The 23,626-nt window shown below is 39.5% G+C and overlaps 1 protein-coding gene across 1 annotated transcript in view; it reads right to left on the bottom strand.

The window, feature by feature from the left end:
- Positions 1 to 23,626, bottom strand: part of LOC309629507 (putative cation-transporting ATPase 13A5) — a 120,804-nt gene that overhangs the window by 65,259 nt on the left and 31,919 nt on the right. Inside the window, 7 exon segments of the mRNA XM_082393604.1 lie at positions 959 to 1,116; positions 3,366 to 3,529; positions 11,349 to 11,484; positions 12,444 to 12,458; positions 12,461 to 12,515; positions 21,011 to 21,050; positions 21,052 to 21,140. Of these exon segments, the coding sequence (XP_082249730.1) occupies positions 959 to 1,116; positions 3,366 to 3,529; positions 11,349 to 11,484; positions 12,444 to 12,458; positions 12,461 to 12,515; positions 21,011 to 21,050; positions 21,052 to 21,140 (657 nt within the window).

Genomic DNA, 23,626 nt, shown 5'->3' with positions numbered 1-23,626 from the left:
GCCCACAGTGCTAAGATCCCAGCATATCTTACAGAAAAGACTGCACGGCTCATAACAAAATCAGAATCTCAGCACCAGAAAGGACCTCAGAGGTCATTTATCACAACCCTTTCCTCTACAGACATTACAACTATTCAGAGAGACATCCAAATGAAACCAGACACCGTGAAGCTTAAAAAGGGAAGTGGAGATCCATTCAGTACACAGCTCTGTAAAAGTAGACATTTAATTTCATCTCAGAACCTAACAAGAACACAGGGCAACTCATTGACTGTATGGTATGTTTGGTATTCCCTGGATGATGTACTCACTCACATACTTCAACACTCTCAAACAGTCCAAACTTCTAGGCATGGCATCCAAGATCCCCTGCAATCTGATCTAATCTTACTTGCTAGACTTATTTTTAAATTGCTTTCTGGTTCCAGAAACCCTGTGTGCTTTTTCTTCCTTTGCATTTTGCTCACTCAAATTAGTATGTTCTTCCTGCTTTCTGATGTGATTGACTGAATCTTCCCCATCCTATCAGGCTTGAGAAACATGTATTTTCTCTGAAACTATTTGGTCTTGGATATCACAAATGCCACACATGCAGTAACCTCTTTCTCCCATCCAAGTGGTGAAAGGAGCTGTGAACTTTGCAGCTTTTGATAGCTGCACCTTTCAACATAATTTCCACTAATCACATGTGGCTATTTAAATTTAAATTAATTAAAAAGAAATAAAACTGAAAATTCATTTCCTCAGTTACACCAAGCACACTTCAAGTGCTCAATGAACACGTAGTTAAGGACTACCAAGTTGGACAGTGTAGATATATAGACTATTTTCATCATCCTAAAAAGCTCTATTGGATGATATTGATTCAGAATGATGGGACTTAGAGGAAACCCTTTTGAGTTAGGTTAAGCTCCTTGAGAAAGCTATGCTATCAAAAAGGCTTACCCCAAGTACTTACTCCATGGTACATATATACACCAAGGGCATAGGAGAAACCCATGACTCCAAGGAAGGCCAGGAACACTATGAACTTGAAGGCATCATTGTACAGTTCGAAGTTCAGATGCCAGGGGTAGAGGATGGATCTCACCAAGTCCCCTTTAGCTGTATTGTAAGCTACATGAAGATAATCACAAGTGGAGTAAGGTCCTTTAATACAGTTTCACCTAAAACCAAAAAAATGGTTTGCATGGAATTAAGGATTGGTTAATAGTGTCATTTGAATATGGAATTAAAACAGCATTGCTATGACCTAACAGTGTATTTACATTTATTGTGCTTCCAAGTTGCCAGGAACAATAAATTGCGTTCACTTAGCCCTGCTCAATTTCTCTTGGTCTGGGAGTCAGTGCTTCGGTGGCTCACACAGTGTAATCCTCCCACCCCCATTCACACATGGGGCCGAGGAAAAGAAGGCCGAGGAGCTGACGAATGCAATGACCAGAAAACATGAGCTGCTGAGAGAAGAAGACTTTAAAGCAAAAATACGTGTTGAAAATAATAAAAAATTAAGAGAAACGTAAAGCACAAGACAAGTAACCTTATATGCCTCTGGTCATGTTATTCTTATGCTCAAAAACCTTCCAGACCCCGCACTTTTTAGAATAAAGTTCAAATTTCTAGGCATGGCATTTGAAGTTCCCCTTTTATTTGATATACTCTTGCCTTGCTAGGCTTATCTCTTAACTGCACACTGGTCCCAGAAGACCCCTATGCGTTCCTTCCTTTGTGTTTTATAGACGCAAATTAGCCTATCTTTCCAGTTCTCTGATATGATTGGCTAAATCCTTCCCATCCTATCAGGTTTGGCTCAAAATGCCACCTCTTTGAATAAGAGTTTCCAGAATTCTACTCCCATACTTCACACCCAAAATACTTTCTCCCACTCTTTGGAGTCCCTGTAACACTTGGTCATATGACATCTCTCACTGCTCTGTGTTTTGTTAGCTATAAATCCATCTGTCCCTTGCACCAGACCATAATCTTCTTTAAGGGCAAGGAATATCTCACAATTTTTTTCTTTAGCCCTCTGTGCATAGCACTTAGTAGATACTCATTAACATCTAAAGTATTGGCAAAAAAGATTGACTACTATATATTCCAGATATGAGTCAGTATTCTAAGTATAAAACATGCCTTAATCCCATTGCTTGATGAACATCTGGTCTCCTCAAACATGGCTTTGCAGGCTTTGAAGGAAAGGAGCAGAGTTTCCCCTAGCCTGTTGCCTTAGCATTTTACAAGCTCAGATCAGGGGTTCCCGTGATCTTCACCCATTAGCTTCTGCTTAAGCAGCAGCTGGAGGGATGTTCTCATGCCCACTGACTACTTTGAGCAAAAAAAAATAAATGCAAACCTTGATATTTTTAATTTAAAAAAATCAGGTAGTACAATTGAATCATAGACTAAACTAAACACAAAATGTGCTTTGGATCTGTGAATGTGTTGGGTGGCAGAAACACAGGTCAGTGGTGAATACAAAGAGCTGGGACCAGATCATGGAAGGCATTGATCATGTAATGTCATGTGAAAGAGTGGGACTAATATTGGTAGTCTGGAAAATGTTTTGAGCATGGTATTTATGAATTGCTTCAAACTATGTTTTAGAAGTATGACTTGATGACAGACTGAGGAATAAGTTAGAGAAAGGTTGAACAAAATAAAAGAAAGAATATTTAAGGTGAAAGTGGAAGGGAAACAATCAAATGAATATTTCTGTAGGAATAGTTTAGACAGGAGATGATGATGGCCTGGATAAAACACCAACCATGGGGATGAAGGAGAGGGAGACAGGATGCAGGAAGTATTTGTAGAATCCATAGGATGTGGTACCCTATTTGGTATGGGAGAAAATGAAGAGTTAAAGATGATATGAAGAGACTTGACAGATGTTATGATGTCAACAGAAAGAGGCAGTAGAGGAGGATGAGTTCCCTTTTAGATGCCTTGATTTTGAAGCATCTATAGGACATGTAGGTGGAGGTATCCAGCAAAAACCTAGAAATAACATCCCAGCAAGCAACTCTGAAAAATAAAAGTCCTCAAGTGATAGTGGTTGAAACTGTTTTCTTGGTAGTCACTTAGAGGAGGTATAGAGGGAAAAGAGAAAAAGCCTATGGACACACAATAAAACCAAGAACATAGTTTTGCCTTTTAGGAAGTGTACTTCATTCCTGTATATGCTTCATCGTAGACAAGGGTATTAACAACTAACCGTTCAGGTGGAAATGGCAGCAATTTAGACTAATAAGGGTTTGATTGGAAGCTAGGATGTGGCAAACTCCATAATCCTAAACAAGATTTCCCTAATCCAGCACCCCTACCTCTAATCATGGACCAAATTTACAAAAGTGGAATCTACTAACCTGTTTGCAAAATGACTGCTCTTACTGGCCCCTGCCCAGAAGGCTTGACCTGGATAACTTCTGTTCCACAGAAAAGGACATGTTTCAGATAGCGTTCCAAACTGTGGGATTTCCAGGCTGTGGTGTTCTCCGTGTGGGGCAATCGTGTCTTTGTAACAGGTATACTTTCTCTTAAAGAAGATTGTATTTTGTTGATTCTGTGTGAACTCTGGTAGTAATTTAGAGCTGGCACTTGCCAGTTTCAAGAAAGGATACAGACCGCAGCTAATCTGGTTGTTAATTCTATCTCATGAGTCAGATGACTGTTCTTAGGGATGCTGGTGATGCAAGCAGTGGTACACTTGATTATATTTCAAATATTTATGTAACATTTGCCTATCTTTTCCACACCTGGCCAGTATGGTTTGTTGTTTTTATTTAAAAAGCAGCCCATTTTACAGAAAGGTGTTGCCACTTAATAATTCCCCCAAGTGTTCTTTAAGCCCAGCACTATTCTAGGCCATGAAGAAGCTACAAAGCATTATTATTATTATTATTATTTGGAATAATATTATTTGTCTTTTATTCACTCATTTATCTGTGCATTCATCCATTGATTCAGCAACTAATTTTAAGTGCTTATTCTGACCCAGGCACTGCTCTAGGTGCTGGGAATGTAATAATGGAAGACAGACAGAAATTCTGCCCTCATAAAGCTCAGGGAGCCCGGCCAGTAAATAGCAGTAAATAATTAATTAAAGTACAATGCGGTAAATATTTTGGTAGCAGTACTAAGTGATCTGAAGGTCCAGGAAAGATTTCCTCTACAATTGATAAATGACAACTTGAAGGGTGAATATGCCCAGCCAGTTTAAGGAGGAGAGAAAAGTGTTCTTAGAAGAGCTGAAAGAAAGAGCATGGTGTGTTCTGGGTACTAAAGATAGTTGAGGATGTTTGGGACATTGAGTTTGGAGGTAGAGGAAATCAGTCCTGGAAGTACAGAGATGGATGAGAAATGATGGCTTCATGAAATCTATACAATATTCTCAATATTCTTCACGCAGTGGTGGAAGGAGAAAGAAGAGGATGAAGACCATCAAAAGGTACCAACTTCGTTATAAGATAAATAAGTACTAGGGATATAATGTACAACATGATAAACATGATTAATACTGCTATATGTTATATGTGAAAGTCATTATGAGAATAAATCCTAAGAGTTCTCATCACAAGGAAAATTTTTTTATTTCCTTAATTTTGTATCCATATGAGATGATGGATGGTCCCTGAACTTGTAATCATTTCACGATGTATGTAAGTCAAGTCATTATGCTGTACACCTTAAGTTTATACAGTCCTATATGTTAATTATATCTCAATAAAACTGGAAGAAAAAAATATTCTTCATGATCTTTTGTTTGGAGCTTGCATTGAAAGACAAACTAATATAACAAGACAGAACCTCTCTTTTCTCTTTCTGGATGACCTCAGCTCTACTTCCATTAATTAGCCCCGCTACATAGACATATCAGTAATGTCTATCTCCATCTCTCCTCTCTCCTGGGCTCTTGTTTTGTGCTTCCCAGTTGTTGGCTGTTCATCCCAACATAGATATCCCACTAGTGTCTCCAGTTCAACATTTCTAAAACCCACATCAATATTTTTATCCCCAAACTTCCTCCTGACTTCCCTATTTCCCTTATGGTCCTACCCTTTTGCTAAGTCACAGATTTATAATCTCGGAACCATCTTTGATTCCTCCTCTTCTCATAATCTGCCTTTTCATGGAATGATTCTCCAAGTCCTACTGCTTCTTCCTGTGAGTGTCGTTCTTGGACTCTTGCATCTAGGTCCCAGTGGCTTCAATGGCAGTCACTGTCTGACTCATGGTGGTTGCATTAACAATGGATTAGCTGTGATTTGTTTAGCTCTCTGGATAATTTGAGGCTACAATGGAACTAATAAATCTTTTTTATAAGTAAGCATCTCAACCACAGTCTGCCTTGACGTCCTGAGTTAGGAAAAACCTCCAACCCTTCCTTCTGTGTTTCTTGTTTCCTTTTGTATCACTACCACACTCACAACACTTCTGACATCAGATGCGTGGGGAGGGGGTTTCTCTACAATCAGCGATTCTGTGACATCGGCTGGTTGTCCTATAATTTAACTCAATTCAATTCAATTTTGACACCATTTACCTGGAGATAGCATCAGACCCCACAGATTAAGGGCTCAGTCCCACAAGACTGTTCCCACCCCATTCAGATGTCAATTGCAAATCAAGATTGTCATCTGTGCTTCTGACAGATGAGCTATAAATCTGAGGTTCCGATGACCCCTTCCTGGGATTCAATTAATTTTCTAAAGTGGCTCACAGAACTCAGGGAAATACTTACTTACGTTTACCTGTTTATTGAAGAATATGATAAAGGACATAGACGAATAGCCAGATGAAGAGACACATAAGGCGAAGTCTGGGAGAGTTCCAAGTGCAGGAGTTTCTGTCCCCTTGGAGTTGGGGTGAATCACCTTCCCGGTACGTGGATGTGTTCACTCACCTGGAAGCTCTTTGAATCCCCTACTACTACTGGGATTTTATGGAGGCTTCCTCATGTAGGCATGGTTAATTATCAACTCCATTTCCAGCCCTTCTCCCCTCTCTAGAGCATAGAGGTTGAGGTTGAAAATTCCAAGCTTCTAGGCACGGCTTGGCCTTTCTAGTGACCATCCCCCATCCAGGAGCCTCCAGGATCCCACCAACAGTGGCTTCATTAGAACAAAAGATGCTCCGAGTCCTCTTATCACTTAGGAATTGACAAGGGTTTCAGGAGCCCTGTGCCAGGCACCAGGGGCAGAGGCCAATATATCTATTTTCTATTATCTCCCACCTCCTAAGTGTTCTCTCCCCTCCAGTCCCTCAACCCCTTTAGTCATTCCAAACCATTTCCAGATGAATCCTATCAAAGCCCCCTTTAATTATCTCATTCTTTTCTCAAAAATCCTTAAGCTTTCCCATTGCCATTACTAATAAGGCTCAAACTCTCCTGCTGGATGGTCAGAGCCATGACAGGCTGAACATCCATGGCTGTTATTACTCTACACAGACTTCAGCTAAACTAGGCCACTGGCATATCCTGTTAATGACTCCCATTCTTTGCCAGGATTATTCCTCTACTTTCCCTAATGGATATACAACAGGATATTTCAGATACAATGAATATCACCTTAGAGTTCAAAAAGGATAGGTTTCAGAGACAAAATAAAAATGTTAATCACGTTTCCTGGCTTGCAGATTTAAAAAGCACTAGAGTTTAAACTCTCATCAGATTTTTGCTAAATATTCAATTAGCAAGATAATATGTCATATTTCCTATTTGAGTATACTGTTATGTTGATTATAGTCATACAAATTTAGGTTTTATCTCTCCTTCTAGGTAATAACTGAGGGTAAGGACTTGGACATATATAACTTTTTACATTCATCATTTTCCCTGCTGGTATGTAATACGTTCAAAATACATATTTTTTTTGCTGGACGCATGGATGAATTTAGTAAAAACAATTATCCAGGTTTTTCTGTGATTGATTTTTCAAAACTGGTCTTCTACCCTGATACAGTTTTTATGTCCTAAGGTGCAGGAAACTATAATATTTTTATTAGTGTTCACAAACATTCTTCAGGAAATTCCTTTAGCCAATCATTCACCCTAAATCATTTTCTTTAGAACAATTTTGATATCCATCCATTGTGTGGATTTATCAGTTGCATTCTAAATGGCTTTGTAAAAGGGATAGAACTTTTTGACAAATCTCCAAATCATTGTGCCACATTGTTTTGAAATCAGCCTTTGTAAAAGACAGATACTTATAGATAATTTCAAATGTTTTTCTGCCTTTGGATCACAGAATATTAACCCACAATATATGATTAGACTAATATTAGTGAATACTTTCACACATACAACTGATGGTATTGGGGGCAGGCAGATATTCGATCAATCAGAGAGTCATTTGGAGATAATGTTCCAGAGATGACACTCAAAGAATTTTTACACAGAGATGATTTTCAAATCTTTTCTATATTATTCAGATATTAATAAGGAGTCTTGTGCTTGGCCTTTCTTGGGATCTCAGGAAAGGAGGGATTTGCCTACAAAAGTTTGGAGAGCTAAGTAGGCTGGAGAGTGTTGCAGAAAGAAAGACACTCATCGTCAACTGCTCAGTTGGCGTTCGAGACCCAGAGATTCTGGTTGCCGTGAAACGGAGATTCTCTCCTTCGTCCCCAGTGAGCCAGATGCCTTTATATGGTGACAGTGTTTTGAAAGGTCATGTCTTTGTTAATTTATACTTCTGGGACCACCAGATTGTAAACTACTTGAGGGCAGGGACCATTTCTTATTTGTCTTGTTGATTCCAACACACAAACACAATGCTGGCACCTAGTAGGCATTTCTGAAATTTTATTGAAAAAACAGATGAATGAGTGAATAAATGAAAGAAAGAAGTGAGTGAGAGAGAGGAAGAAAGGGAAAAAGGAAGAGAGGAAAAGATCTGATCTATCTGCTGATTATAAGCTTGTCTGACAGGATATAAATGTGAAATAACCACTTAAGGAAATTCCTGTGTGTCCAACTCAGATCACTACATACTTCTGTACATGTTATTCAAATAGATCATTAATTCTAACGAGTAGAGGGAGAGGGGAGGGATTGTGGCAGAGTGAATGCCACCCCTCTCCCCCATAATTATCCCCAAGAGAATGAGGAGCAATAGTTTCAAGCATAGGCTCTGGGGACAATATGTCTGGGTTTAGGTGTTTTATTTTCTTCATAGAACTTATAGCTGTTGGAAATTTACCTACTTTCATGTTTTCTGTTCTCCCACTAGAGTGTCAGCTCCATGTGGGCAGAAATCTGCCTTGTTCATAGTTGTATCCCCAGCACCTAGTAGAGCGTCTACTCCATAGTAGGGGCTAATAAACATTTGTCGACTGAATGAATGAATGAATGAATAAACAAATGAATTCAAATCTCAGCTCCACCACTTTTAAGCTGTGTGACCTTAGGCAAATAAATTACCCTCTCTGGACCTCAGATTCTCCCACTTTATAGAGTTGTGGCTTGAACGAAATAGCGTATGTAAAATGCTAGCAAAGTGCCTTGTACATATACATATGAGAACTAAGAAAAATTAGCTATTGCAACCAAGAGAAAATTGCCCCTCAGTAAGGCAATAAGGTATTCCCTTATGTCTCTTGACCCCTCCGTGAGGAGCTAAATCTTGAAGGGGATCACTGTCTCGGGAGGCAGAAATAAAGGACAGAGGACTAGCTTTTGAGTTTCAAAAGTCATTCATAAATTTGATAATGGATTTTAATGATCACCTGAGAGTGAGAACAAAGCTTTTCTGTTCACCATGCCTTTCCTCTACTACTTTCCTAACCAAACCAAACCAAACCAAACCAAACCAAACCAAACAAAACAAAACCCTGGACTGGGAGTTGGAAGAAAATCTAAAGGAAACTTAGATATCGTGTGTCTTTGAGAGAAGGGGCCTGAACGAAATTAGGATATGGAAACACTCTAGAAGTGTGTAGAAACTGAGAGCAACTTCACCTGGGTCCGCCTCCTTTTCCAGGTAGATAGGCCCTGGATGCTTCTCAAGGTCCACGTGGTGTGAGACAACAGAAAGAGGAGTGGGCCCCAGACCAGATGCCCCTCCCCAGTGCCTTATGCAACTTCTGTAGCCAGACCAGAGTTGGCAGGTCTTGCTAATTGATGGGGATGCCTGACTTGTACCAGATACTTCATGCCGCATACTTTCAAGGATGGCCAAATTTGGAGCCAAAATAAAAATGAAGTGTAGAATAAAGTTAAGGTTCTTGCACAGCCAAGCTCATGACAATAGGATGAGGTTATGAAGATGAGGAGGAAAAATCCCACAATGGGTATGTGCTATGAATGGGAATAACCAGGAGAGAGGAAAAGGTGACGAGACACAAAACAGGAAGGCAGTGGCTGAACCCACCCTCAAATCATCGTCCTCACGCCTGTGGTCCCTCATGCCTGAAAGCCAATGCCACCTCCAACTCTGACTTTTTTCTCACTAGCTGAGCAACCCTGGTCTCTTTTCACCTCAGTTTCCTTATCTGTAAATGGGGTATTATAATAGTTCCTAGTCTAATTTGTTTTATGCTACAATGAAGTGAGGTATAAAAGTTGCTTATAAAAATATAAATTGCTATAGAGATTTTAGGAGTATTCGCTATTCTTCCTACATAAATAAAGACTTCTGTATATGCAAAGGACTATTTTTGCACATGGGGAACTACCTGAGTCACATTTGTGGACACATGCCCAGAAATACAGTTGTAGTTTCAGGAATCTAACCCTAACTTGATTGTTCAATCAGGATCCTTTCCACAAATACATACGTGAGTGGGAGGATCTAGGCAGGATGTGTAAGAAAGTGTTCAGAGCATGCTGGTACTTAGATCTATTTCAAGAAGTTAAAGAGACAGAAATAGATGTATTTCCATTTTATGTGTCTGTTTCTAAAATTGACTTGATCAGTACTTAGGTTACATATATATAAATACTGGTGACTTTATTTTTCCTGAAATAGACCCTCAGAAAAACCACTGACCATTTGAGGTCATTTTAGGTCAACTTTGCACATTTGTTAAAAGGCAATATTTTTGCCACTCCTACTTCTCTGAGACTCTCTGAGTTTTCATGAGAATCAGGGCAAGGACGGTCACCCAGGTCAGTAGACCCAGGGGAGTAAACCCTGCTGTGTGTCCTCCCCTGTTTTCTCACTGCCATGCTCTGTGTCGCCGTGAGGGGTGCTGTTCTTGGTTGGCAGCCTGCTGGGAATGTGAGACAGTTGCTGCCTCTGAGTGAAGAGCACAGTTTTCTCGGGTTTGAGGCTTATACTTAGGATATTGTGGCAACATTCTGGATGAAGGATATGATCGGTATGCAAATCCTCATCACTGCCATTACAAGGCAGTTAGATTTTAACACATTAAAGGGGTATTTTGTAATTATACTGAAAATGTTTATGTTTACTACATTTTCCTGTCTCAATTTTAAATTAAGCAGACCCATTTTTCATGTAAAATCTACTTGTGTTGAACAATTTAGGAATAGAGAATGCCTCTCTTTATGTTTAGGTGATGTTAAAAAAGTTTTGTGCGTGTGTGGGTTTTTTTTTCCTGTCTTTACACCATTTGGAAACAGAAAAATGCAACAATCTGCAAGCACAATAGGCCAATACTTTCTATTTTTGTAGAGCCATATAGTTTGTTCTTCTTTCATTAAGATGCTCTGGGTATTTTCTTTTTTGCCTAAAGAATATTTTATAAATAGTGCCTTACTAATTACCCAAATTCAAATAGACTGTACAAAGTATAAATGAGGACAAGAATAGTTCAAACCATAACTAGAAAACCAGTTTTCTGCTCAGTGAGATCAACTGGAAACATGATTCTAGAGAACAGAACTATTTTACTGCCTTTCTGGAATGTTCAACTCAATCTCCTTCCCACTGAAAGCTGGAGCTTGGTTTTCCATCTACAGAGTACAGGGCTGGATAAAATCTCTATTTCCTGCCAATTGTGAGGTGATGGTTTTAGGCTGTGTTTTGTTTGTACAGGAGTATAAATTATCCTTATATTTATGAAGAGACTGTGCATCAAACGTATGATGTTCCAACACTCCTCTGAACTCAGAGCACCCTATTCATCCCACTCATCAGGCAATTCATTGATCCCATGTTGTATAAGTATTTTCTTCTAGTTTCGTGTGTCTTGTGGTTTGATTCCTATATTCTTAAACATTTCCTGTTTGCATATATGGTTTCCATCTGCATGAATAGTCTGGGTGTGTCTTCCTCCTCTATCTCTCAATACCTTAGCATTGGTATAAAGCAGGTGAGTGTACACTGATCTGCTTTGCTCATCTGGCCTGGCTGTTGGAAGGAAAGAGGAAGCTTCATGACAACTGCCTACCTGTGAGCATGCCTTCATTCACCACACAGCTTCCATCAATCAGAACAGCATCGCATGGCAATGAAAGTTTTCCTGGAAGAATAAGAATATCTCCGGGAACAAACAGAAGGGATTCTAGCTCCTGCAAACCTATACAATGGCAAAGTTTACATGACTAGCTGAACTTTTCCTGTTTATACTTAACAATAAAAACAACTGAGAACTCTTATCAACTTGTTGGCCAAGAACTACCCTTGCATGCTCACCTGCTCCAGCCCCTTTCCACTCAACTGCAGAGTCCCAGAGAACCAGGATTAGGGAATTGATACCTGGGCCATGGCGAAGGATTTGCTCAGCAACAAGAGTGCCATCTTGATCTTAGTGCCTGAGACAGCGCTCTGCCCACCGAAGACACTCAAGGGCATTGGTCAATGAAGGAATGCCCCTTGGCTGCTGCTTACTCTCTGTGGTTGGGTTTCTGACTGTCCTCCCCGTTCCCCTCACACCCCGTAGCACAATCTGTTCTTGGATTGGGGTCTATGTAAACACTCCAGACAACTTCTGCTGCCCAGGAGTGCAGCTACTCCTTGCTGAGAGTCATGGCCTCCCCAGCCCAGGCTAACTCAGAGCAAATGCCAAATGTCCAGCCAGCCATCTATAAGCCTCATGAAGGCCTGGGTTCCAGATAACAGATTGAAATATATGATGCAAGGTCCGTTTGGGATTGTTAGTAGGGGAATCACAAAGCCTTAAGAAGGCTTACCCAGTAACATTCCAGTAAGTGAAATATGGAGAACAGAAGGAATTTGAAATAAATCAGACATTGGACAGAAGTGGTTCAATCAGGGCTGGGACCAGGGTGAGGCATGCCAGGTACGTAGGGTACAGAATTCAACGAGGGGCTCAGTCTCAGGATCCTGCAGGTACAGGCCAGCATTTTCATGACCTTGCCTCCTTAAAGTTTGCATCTATGATGCCTTGTTTACCTCACCTTAGCCCCAGTCCTCAGTTTAATCAGAAAAAACTTTTTCTCCTTGACCAATAAAACAAATGAGACTGACTCCACTCTGAATACCAGGATGCTGACGATGGCAGAACCCATCACTTACTTTTGCCCTTTACATGATTGTAACCTCGACTTTGTTGTGATCCTCCACAGGGTTGTGCAGCTTAACTGATTGCTACAGATTCAAAGTCAGTGTTTAAATATCTAATATTTCCATATCTGGAACGCCACCTGATCTTAATACAGTAAATGCTGAACCTACTGTCACAGCCAAACTGACTCTGGGGAAAGACTCAAGTCTACTTTCCATACCCCTGCTCCCCCGCCTCAACCTTTACTTCACTCAACTCCCTACTTACAGCAGCAAATATGCTCATTAGTTTAATGCTATTTCAATCCCAAGAAAGATGATGTACAGTCGCTGCCACATGGACTCAAGCCAAGGAACCGAGACTTCCCTTCTTGAGGATGCATGATTAGACTGAAGAAAAGCAACGAGACCACTCCCGTTCTCTGTGCCTCTGTTGCCCTGTCTGTAGAAAGCAAAGCTGAGTATGAACTGTAAGTGGTTTTCCATTGTAAGAGCCTGTGAATATTTAGGTCGTATTTTGATCGTAAGTGGAACAGCCATCGCCTCCTTTATGAACTGGTGGTTTTTCACATTGGATAATTCTGTAGACTGGAGTCATGCTGCTCCGTTTGGAATCCTGGTGCTACCACTTATGAGTTATTTAGCCTGTATAACTCCCTTTTCCTCATCCAGAGGTGGAGATAATAGCAGTATCTATTTTATACGGTTGTTTTAAGTTACTTAAGGCTTAGCTTATTTTACTTAACCCTTTGGATAGTACTCATTACTATAGTAAGAGCTCAGTGAGTGTCGATGATTAATAAGAAAGTTGTTGTTAAAAAACAAAACAGGGCTTCCCTGGTGGCGCAGTGGTTGAGAATCTGCCTGCCGATGCAGGGGACATGGGTTCGAGCCCTGGTCTGGGAAGATCCCACATGCCGCGGAGCAACTAGGCCCGTGAGCCACAACTACTGAGCCTGCGCGTCTGGAGCCTGTGCTCCGCAACGAGAGAGGCCACGACAGTGAGAGGCCCGCGCACCGCAATGAAGAGTGGCCCCCGCTCGCCGCAACTAGAGAAAGCCCTCGCACAGAAACGAAGACCCAACACAACCATAAATAAATAAATAAATAAAATAAATTAAAAATGTAAAACAAAACAAAACAAAACAAAACAAAACAGTTGTCTGAGTACATCAGCTGGAAAAATTCACTTGAGGTGGAATTCACTGAGATATGACCCTGACAAAGCAGAGGAAATGGAAACAGCCTGGAGGAGTGGAGGAAGCATCTGCTAGGATGACTTAGGGGAGAGGAAAACAGAGGTGAGAAGTGATGTGGTCCACAGAGTTCTCTAAACTGACTGTCAGGGGCGCCACGAGCCAGAGGGAGTACAATGCTGGACCAGCCGAGGCCTCCCTGGCAGGCACCGCCCCTCTCTGTATGGATGTCAGTTACTCAGGTAATTCTAAGGAGAAGAGGTCTGAATACTGTCAACAGTGTTTAGACACAGCTTAACATAATTCAAATGTAAAACTTCTTTTTAGATGTTAAATTATTTTTATCTGTTTTGTTGATGATGTTTAATGTTATAAATCTCATCAGGCTTGGACAAGCATTCCACAAAGTTAGGCATCTTTCCTCTCAAGAGAACACAATGAGTTCAGTGTTAATATTTATATAAAACTATTTATTATTTACTTCAGTTTTGCATGAAAAGCTAAACTTCAATCATTTGGACCAGTTGAGTGGAAGAAGTGATACTGGGCACATATTCATTGCCCTAACTTGACTTCTTGAGGCTCGCCTGTTGGGGCATTCATTTTAACGGTGGGTGACAGCGAGAAAGCGGTTTGGTAGCAAGAGCACTGGATTCAGTCAGGATTCCTGTGCGGTGGGTCAGGCTTACCCACTAACTAGCCAGATACCCATACATAAGGCATTTCACCTTATAAATTAGCTGTTTCCTTTGTAAACAGACAACATTGAATTGGATTATTCTCAACTTCCCTTCAAGCTCTAAAATGACAGGATTTATTTTGCATATCAGAGATTTATCCAAAACCCCCAAGGCTTCATAGAAGAGATACCCAGAGTATAACAAATGACTCAAAGTATTATTATTTTTAAACAGTTTAGAACTTTATTCAGTCACCATGTGCCAGGTGCTATTTTAGGCACTTAGAATGTACGGCTTGATTTTTTTTAATCCTCAAGATAATCCTATGATGAAAATGCTATTACCTCCAAAGTACATATAGCAAAACAAAAACAATAAAACAAAAAAAACAGGGGCTTGAAAATGTTAAAGTAACTTGCCCACAATCATTTACTTACTAAGTATTAAAGTCAAAATAAAACCAGGTTCGTCTGACTCTAAAGCCTTTTCTGTTGATGAATAGGTTCTCTGAAAGTGCTTGAAAGCAGCTTTTGCCCTTTAAGAAGATAAACATCCTTCCTTACAAATTTCTTTAAGTTATTTTCTTGCTTAACAAACTCTCTTAGTCAATATCATACAATTTCAACTTAGTTTAAGAGGATAACACATTTGGAAGTGGTGAAGTATGAGTTAATAGTGCTTGGCCGTAATTCTCAAAACTCATGACGGCATAAAGCCGGATTTGTTCATCAGACTTAGTATTCTGCATAAACTGCCATGCTTCTGTGCCTTCACTCGAGCTATTCCCTAGGATGTTTACCCCTGTTTTCTACTAGCCAGCGCTTTCTAATCCTTCACATAAAGCCCTGCTCAAATGTCATCTCCTCTCCATAAGTCCTTAACACCCCCAGGAAGAATTAATTGTCCTGTTCACTGTGTTTCTACCTGTATTTGTGTATAGATCCCATTTCATTAGAGCTATCTGTTTTCTTTTCAGGTCTCCCCTCCAAGTCAGGAGGTTCAAAGATGGCACTATGTATTTATCTGTATCCCCTGTGGTGTATCACGTAGTAGATCCTCAGCAAATATTTATTTAATTGAACTGAATTATTCTACTTCTCCCAGCAACACTACAGTAGGATAATATAAGCATCCTCTTTTGAGCTAATGTACTCAGAAACTCTACAAACACAGGTTTCTATGACAACCAACCAGCTAGGAGAAAGCCAGCTCTGTGATGCTTGCCATGATTTCGAAGCTCGCTGCCTGATTTTCATTAGGCCCCCTCTGGTTTCTCCAGTCCCTGTTCGGTGGGACCAGGATCCGTTTCCAAGGCTAATTTGCATACTGTTATTATTTGGCATCTGTTGCTGTGTGTCCTTGTGTTTGCTCTGGCTGGGTTTCCTCCAGAGATGAGTAATGAGGGCATTAACTCAGGTGTCTCTTGAGCCCAGCTCAGTCCTGAATGAGGCCAGATACTCTCCGTGCTACTGCCAGCAGCCGCCCGTGGAACCAGTACAGTTCAATGGAAATGCAACTGAGTGCCAAGGTGTGCGCTCATGCCTGCACCAAATGCGGTAGAAAGGGACTGCGCTGCAACGGGGTGTTTCTTGGCTTAGGCAAGGTTAACCTCTCTGTGCGACATGATTTGAGGCTAGAGTAGATGCATGAAGATGTCTTATCCCACTTCTGCCAACACTTCCCCTCTTGCAATTCTCAAAAGCATGTATTTGTTTAGCATGATTTGGAGATGGCAGTAGATGCTCTTTCTTCCCTTCCTCCCAGCCCTCCTCCCCAAATCTGCTTTTTGTTGTAAAATTATTGAACCCTCATTTACTGCCACAGGAAGCTCACAGGTTACTTTGAGATTTTGCCTAATGGGACAACGACTTGACTTGGAGTCAGGAAACCTGGGACTAAGGTCTGCAGCTGCTGTTCCTGGGTGAGTGTGAGCAAGTCGCTTTACATCCCTGATTGCCCCGTCCCTCCCTCTCCGGTGATAGGAGGGTATATCATATGTGTATCATTTCACAGTTTGCCAAGCCTCATACAAGCACATTCATTATAAATGTCAGAGTCCATTGCAAATTGTAGTGCTAAACAGGTATTAATTGTTGAGGACTTGTGATTTAAACTGCAAAGATACAGTTTCAGGAAACTGGCCCATTCTGCATAGTGTTACAAGATGCCTTGCAGGTTGGGTCAGATAAGCTTTTATTAACAAATGCTAACTGCTAATGGAATTAGTGTCATCATTTCAAAGAAGTCTTTTGCAATATTGCCATCAAGTTTGAAATTCTCATGCCAGTCACTATTTTGAGTAAAGGCATTCAGGGATTCTTTAAGGTGTAGAATCTGCATGTTTAAATTTCATTAAGGACTTTAAAATAAATATTAAGAAAATTACAAATAGAAAAAAAAGAATATCCAGTTTTGGAAAAGGAAAACTTTATAAGCAAAACAAGAAACCCAGAAGCCATAAAGAAAAGGAAACATATTTAACTAGACATATTTTATAAATCTAGCAACAGTCAAGGTCAAGAGAAAAAAGACTAAAAACTAAAACTTTTTCACCTATATGATGGATATAAACAAACAGTAAATAAAAATGCAAATCTCTTTTAGACAAAGGAAAGTGTGTGTCTAATCTCACTAGCAATCAGGGAAATGTAAATTAAAACATCAATGAGATGCAATTAAAAAAAAGTATTAGATTGAAATTTTGAAATGTCAAGCTGTAACACCTAATGCTGGTGAGGATCTGGGAAAATGAATATTCTCATATATTGCTGATAGGAGAATGAATTATTTCATTTGGGGAAAATAATATTACAGTATTTATTAATATCCAAAACATACATGTCTTTTGATTCAGCAACCTGGTTTTGATTGTTTTGCTGAAAAAAGAGATGCGAACACTAATATGTAAGGCTACCCTGTATTGTAGTCATGTTTAATTCAACATATTTGTGGTGGCAAAAATTGGAGAAGAAACCCCTTATTTTCCATAAAGAGGAGAATATTTGAATAAATTATGGTATACCATGGAATATCACACCATTATTTTTAAACATGATTTAGAATTATTTGTTTATAATGGTGGATGGCCATTATATATATTGTAAAGTGGAAAATGCAAGTTCCAGATGAACACACATAGGACAATTCTGTTTGGATAAAACAAATTAATAAATACGTAAATAAATCTCCATATAAACTTGTACTTCTGTGCATCTGATAGAGTAAAAAGAGTGAAAAATACGTTCAGCTGGTGATGACATTAATAAATAAATAAATAGATATATTTGGGATCTTGGTGCTTGAATTTGCCTTTGGTGTGTTCCTCTGTAACAACAGCTGTTAATTAAGCCTTTAGAATGCATAACAGTCACCTGTTATGAAACTGTTAAAAAGTGCAAATTCCTCTTACACTCTGGATATTTTAATAGGTAAGAGTTTAGGAACTCAGGAATCTCAGGTAATTTTCTTACGGGAACATTGCCCTCTGGCCTATAGAATCAAACCTAACTTTTTCTACAGCACTTCCCCTACTCCTACACAGGAATTTCTAAATTTATTTGGGGTTTCCTTAAAGAAAGGTATACCTGAGTTCCAAGAGAAGACATGGGCATTGTTAAGGAATTCTAAAAGACAGACTGAAATTTGTCATAAAGATACAGATGGATACTGTGTATTGCTCACCTCTGTGTCTCACTGTGTATTTGGTTCACTCTTTTCCTCTCTTTCTCTGCAGAAGTTTTTTTTTTTTTCTTTGCTTGTCCATACACAGGGATCAAGAGTGGCCACCCTGGTCCTAGCTATACGTCATTTTTCAGATCACTTTCCTAACAGAGTATGACCAGCAGCTTCAAGCCTTTATTCCAGGATCTCAGGCAAAAAGATATGTTGCCGTCACGCCTGTTGATGGATTGGCTTCCACTGGTCGGGTGCCCCCTGTTCCAACTAGCTGTGCCAGTGGAAGGAGAAAGCCACATGGAACAAACCAGTTGTGGGCAGTCAGCTCTGGGCTCAGGGTACACCCAGTTTTCAGAGAAGAGGAGTAGGGGTGGAGCACTGGCCCCAGAATATGTGTATTTCGTTCCATACTTGTCTGAGAATACGAGGCTGGGAAGAGTAACCCAAGTTCCTGGGTCCAGCCCCCCAGTAAAGCCCATCTGTACTTCATGTTCTTGGGTTTCGTGAGCTACTGGTGCATATTTATAATCCATATCCCTTTTATGATTAAGGGAGTTTAAACAGGTTTCTATTATTTGTTCACATCCTGACTGAGTAGTCTATGTGGCTAGTTAGTCCAAAATTAATAGGGTCCTGTAGGAATTGACTCCTGTCTCCAAAACGTGCTCCCACATTCCCAGTGGCCAGAAAGTTTCTTATTAGTGTTTTAAAGTTTCCAAGAGCCCTTTTTTCATGCCTTACTGGTGGCCTTGGCAAAATGATAGAACCCTAAAAAGGTGGGACCTAAAGAAACAGAGTTTAACCTCCACTATTTACAGCTGAGGAAAGTGAGTCCAGGGAGGAGAAAAGAGTTCCCAGAGCCACACAGTAAATGAGTCAGTGGTGATTAGAAGCCCTGTCCTGGGATGTTCCTGTGCTACTTCCTTGTTCAGGTTATCCCTCCTCCCTTCCATCTCTGTGCCTCCTCCCATCTTTCCATAGTCTACTTTCCCCACTCCAAGAGCAGTAATAAAAACAGCAACAGCCATAACAATAACAAAAAGTAACATTTGATGAGTGCCTACTATGTACCAGGAACACAAGTAATTCAAATGCATTGTTTCATTTACTTTTCTTGACTATAACATTGAACAAAAACACACATGTCTTACAGATAAGGAAGGTGACCATTAAAGTGTCAAGTAACAAATAGTGTCAAGTAACACAAATAGGAGTAGTGAGCGGGGGATTTTAACTTGACTAGATAAGATCTCCCTGCCAAAGTCCTCAGAGCATTCTGTATTTTTCCTCAGAACCCTGAGATGGTTTGTGATGATATACTCAGGTGATTGATTGTGTGTGTATGTATTCCCAATAGAGGGAAGCACATGGGAGAAGACCTGTATTCACTGATGTTTGACATCAGCCAGAAAGCATACAAGTGGCTCGTAGGTATCAAATTATTCTATTAAAACAAAGATCTCTCAAAACCCAGGAACTAGAAATTTGATTTGGGGGCTTCACATTACATACCTCTATCAAATGACAAAGGTAAAAGTTTGGGACACTATAATTTCTTTCCTATTGTGACTGAGCAGAAAATGCCAGATCTTTTACTGTCTTGGTGTTTATTTTCCTTCTTTTGTTCAAATGCTCGGAGTTCGCCAGAAGGACACTCACTCTGTCCCCTGACTTGGCAGCCAGACAGAAAGGAATTGTCACCATCAGAGGCAGGTTACTGATCACTGTTAATATTTTTGTGATTTAAATTTGTTCATGAAGAAACGCACTAGGCACTCATTTTTTTAAAAAAAGAAAAAGCCAAAAAACCAAAACAAATAAATAAATAAAACAAAGCCCTTCTAGTCCTCACTCTCTAGCTCAAAGTGTCTCCATTGATTTAACTTTTCATTTTTAGGTCCTGTTTTCTAACTCTTTAAATATATATTGCCTTTCTTTCATTTCTCATCAAACACTTCATAGCTCAAAATTTGTAGCATCTAAAACCAGACAAAAAGTCAATCTTAGATCTAATATTTGCTGAGTGACTGAAATAGAGTAAAAATAAAAGATCTCTTTCAGTTGGGCTTGTTTAAAAGCCTCCACATCTGCCTTACTGACATGGGCCCAGACTTTACTCTGCTGATAGCTAGAATTCACCTCTCCCCTCACACGTAGGTTTGACTTTCTTCCCCAGCTACGTGCTACTTTGGAAAGTGCTTTCTGCTAAGGAAATATTGCACATGCAATAGAATTTCATTTATGAGGAGCCAGAAGCCCTGACTCTGTCACAAACCCACTTTATGACCTGAACAAACTCCCTTGTTTGTTTCCCCTGGAAATCTTAGTTTCCTCTTCTCTAGATGAAGGATGAAGTTTGACAAAACTAGGTGATTTCAACAGTTCAATAGAGTTGACAGGTGGATACAAGTACCATTGTTCCCCGTGTCTAAAAAGCCAATTTCACAGTTGAGTTTTCAAAAATATACAACAAATACAGTGAGACACCCTTTGGATGTTGCCTCATAATTTAGCTTGATGCATCTTAAGCAAAGTAGTAGAACATTTTCTAGAAAGATGCTGTGGGAAAATGAGATTCAGAAGGGCTGTGGTAAGTAATATTCAGCTAGATTCCACTTCTGAATGTGTTGCTATACCATTTATAAGACTGATTTTCTTTAAAAGGAGGATTTTAAATGGCTATAAGATGAACAGCGATGGTAAGAGAGACAGATAGGTACTACGCTGTCATCATTAATCCATCACTGTTTTCTTTCCCACCATGCTCAGACACAGCCTCAGAGTCCTTCTAAACATTGTATTCAGTGCAGCCATCAGTTGATAATCAGAGTTTGCAAAGATGTTTAAATCTACCTGGTATTCCTGAAGCCCTCCTCCGGAGGTCCCATATTTAGTAAGCCCTTGCTTTTCCTTTTGTTATGACTTATGTTTAACAAAGCAACTCTTTGCCCTCAGTGGAAAGGCCATAGGTTTGGCTTCCTGTGCAGCCAGAAGCTAAATAGAATCCAACTATGATTTCTGTTCTTACCTGTCCCAAATTGTACACACTTAAGACAATGGAGAGAACAGATGATGATGACCACTGAGTATTCGACGTAACCTTGAGAGAGCCACAAAGTGAGGGTAAAGGCTTGAAACACGCAGCATAGATTTAAAACCTATGAAGGTATGAGAAGAGCATCTGGGTCATTTGCATGGACCATAGTGGCAGTCAAAATGATGTCATTTCTTTACAGAAGTTTTTCTTCCATTTTTACAGCATACAACAATAGAATTCACTTAGAACTCCATTAATTTCAGTAGAGACAATGTCAAGCACATAAAATGTGATATAGTAGAAGCAAATTTATTTTAAGCACTCAGAGCCATGCCCACAAATTGATTGTTCTTATTTATTTTGAATTTTCAAAAATATTTGACCAATAACAAAATCTAACAATTTACCTTTTTAAACAAACGTACCCACAATGGAGGAGAAACATGATTCAGACTCTTTTAAAAACAAACTTCAATCTTGAACTTTTTATTGCAGGTTTCTTTTTCATGTAATCACATGCTGCCGATGTAGTCAAGTTGTACAATGAAAATTAAAGATTCCACTTTTATCCAGGTCATTCGTTTACAAAATAACATACTTTCATGTCACAGGTCTTAGCAAGATCCTCTGAGAGTCAGTCAGGTCAGCATGGACCTTCCCTTGAACAAAGAGGGTAGTCTTACCCAGGGAAGGGAAACATCTTATCCAAAGATGCAGTGAAAATCATGGGCAGAATTTATCACCAGCCCCAAAGATGGTCATCCATGCAGGTATTTTTGGTCTCTTAATAATATCTTCAACTTTTAAAATTCCCTCAACTGTCCCCATTTTGGCCTTGCTGACTTCACTATTAATAATAATAGCAGAGAGGGTAAACCCCAGGGAGTTAGAGAAGGTCACATGACCTACACACAGCTTGAATAAAGAGTCCATCTGAGCAAAGCAAGGATTCTTTTCTTGGTGAAGTGCTCTTTATAATTATTATGAATTAGATGAAATATTACCTAAAACCAGTGCTGCTTTTTCTTACCTCTACTTTCTATAATTCTTTAATATATTAAATAAACCTCTACCTTAGTCCTAAAAATGAACTGACATCTGGTTAATAAGTTAATAGGATATATCTTAAAAGTTTCTTAAACCCTTGGATATATTTTGTACGTTAAAGAAGCTTGTGTTCCTTAATGTTTTTATTATTTCTGTTGCAACATGTTTTCTTACAAATTATAGCTCTTCTGTCTGTTTGGCATAAAATGCTTTAATTGTATATTACACATTTGAGGTAATACGATTTCGAGTTTGTATAAACTCAGTAGAAAATTGGTTAAATACTTCTTGTAGAAGAAAGAACACCATCCTAATTAATTTTGTTCCCTTATTCAATATTCTTTTGAAACCAAATGTGAAGACATAGTTTTACTTTTTTTTTCTACTAAAGGCCTAATTAATAAGTGCCAGAAAATATTAACACTCTTTTCAAAATAGACTAAATTGACACTTGAAAGAATCTTTGGTAATTTGAAAATGTACTTGAATAAGAAGTTTAAAAAGCATCCTGCTTTTTTAATAGTAAGAGAGATCGTGCATATGTGGAGGCATGGGGTATGGGGGAAATCTCAGCACCTTCCAATCAATTTTGCTGTGAACCTAAGACTGCTCTAAAAAAAGTCTAATAAAAAATTTATTTTAAAAAATGGCCACGCTAAAAACCAAAATGACCATCTTTGTGGATTAGAAATAGACTAGAAACACACAGCACTGAGTGGGGACTGATTGATCCGTCTGTTGGTTTTCATACAAGAACTGGAGATTAATGACTAGGAGCTCAATGCTAGGAGGAATAAGTGTCCCACAAGTGGTAGGGGACAAAACCAGGCTTGCCCCAGGGCAGAGGCTGAGAAAAGTCACAACCAGCAAGGGTTTACCAGCAGAGGGAGGAATAGGAGAGGCAAGATTATGGTGCAGCTGTGAACTTGGCCAAGCCCCAAGCTAGCTCAGGGCCTGCATCTAACAGATCCCCAAGGGACAGAGCACAAACCTCCAACACAGGCCCTAGTTCTGAACTGGGGATACATGGGGACTAATAAGAACGACCAAAAAGGGAAAGTGAGCACAGAGAGGAAGAGAAATGGAAGAAGGGAAAGTCCCACCCAAGCTGAGCTTACCAAAAGCAATAACTTCGAACATACAGAGAAAACATTCTAAAACAAACAAACAAAAACACCAACCAAGGAAGAAGTCACTCTCAAGAAAATGGATACAATAGAGTGATAGTACGAACAGTACAAAAAAGACCAAAATAATACTTTTTAAATCCTCAAAGAGATCATGAAATAATAGCAATCCTCCCCACTCCCCCCACCCATCACAGCCGCCGTAAAACACTGAAAACAATAAAACAAACAAACAGGAGCGTATGAAACGGGAATCTGTCCCTCACAGTGGGAAGGGATTTGAATTTAAAACAAGTGGTTATTGAAAAGGACCAGTTAGAATTCCTGGTATAAAATATATATATTTATTGAAATAATAATAAAAAAGAAAACCTCAATAGACAGGAAAAGCACAATCTAAAGTCAGCGGGAATAACAAAAAAAAGTTGCACAA

This window comes from Balaenoptera borealis (assembly GCF_965194805.1).
Source record: "Balaenoptera borealis genome assembly, chromosome: 5".
Classification (NCBI taxonomy): Eukaryota; Metazoa; Chordata; class Mammalia; order Artiodactyla; family Balaenopteridae; genus Balaenoptera; species Balaenoptera borealis.
The sequence above is the reverse complement of the archived record's forward strand: the minus strand, read 5'-3'. Positions and strand labels throughout refer to the sequence as shown.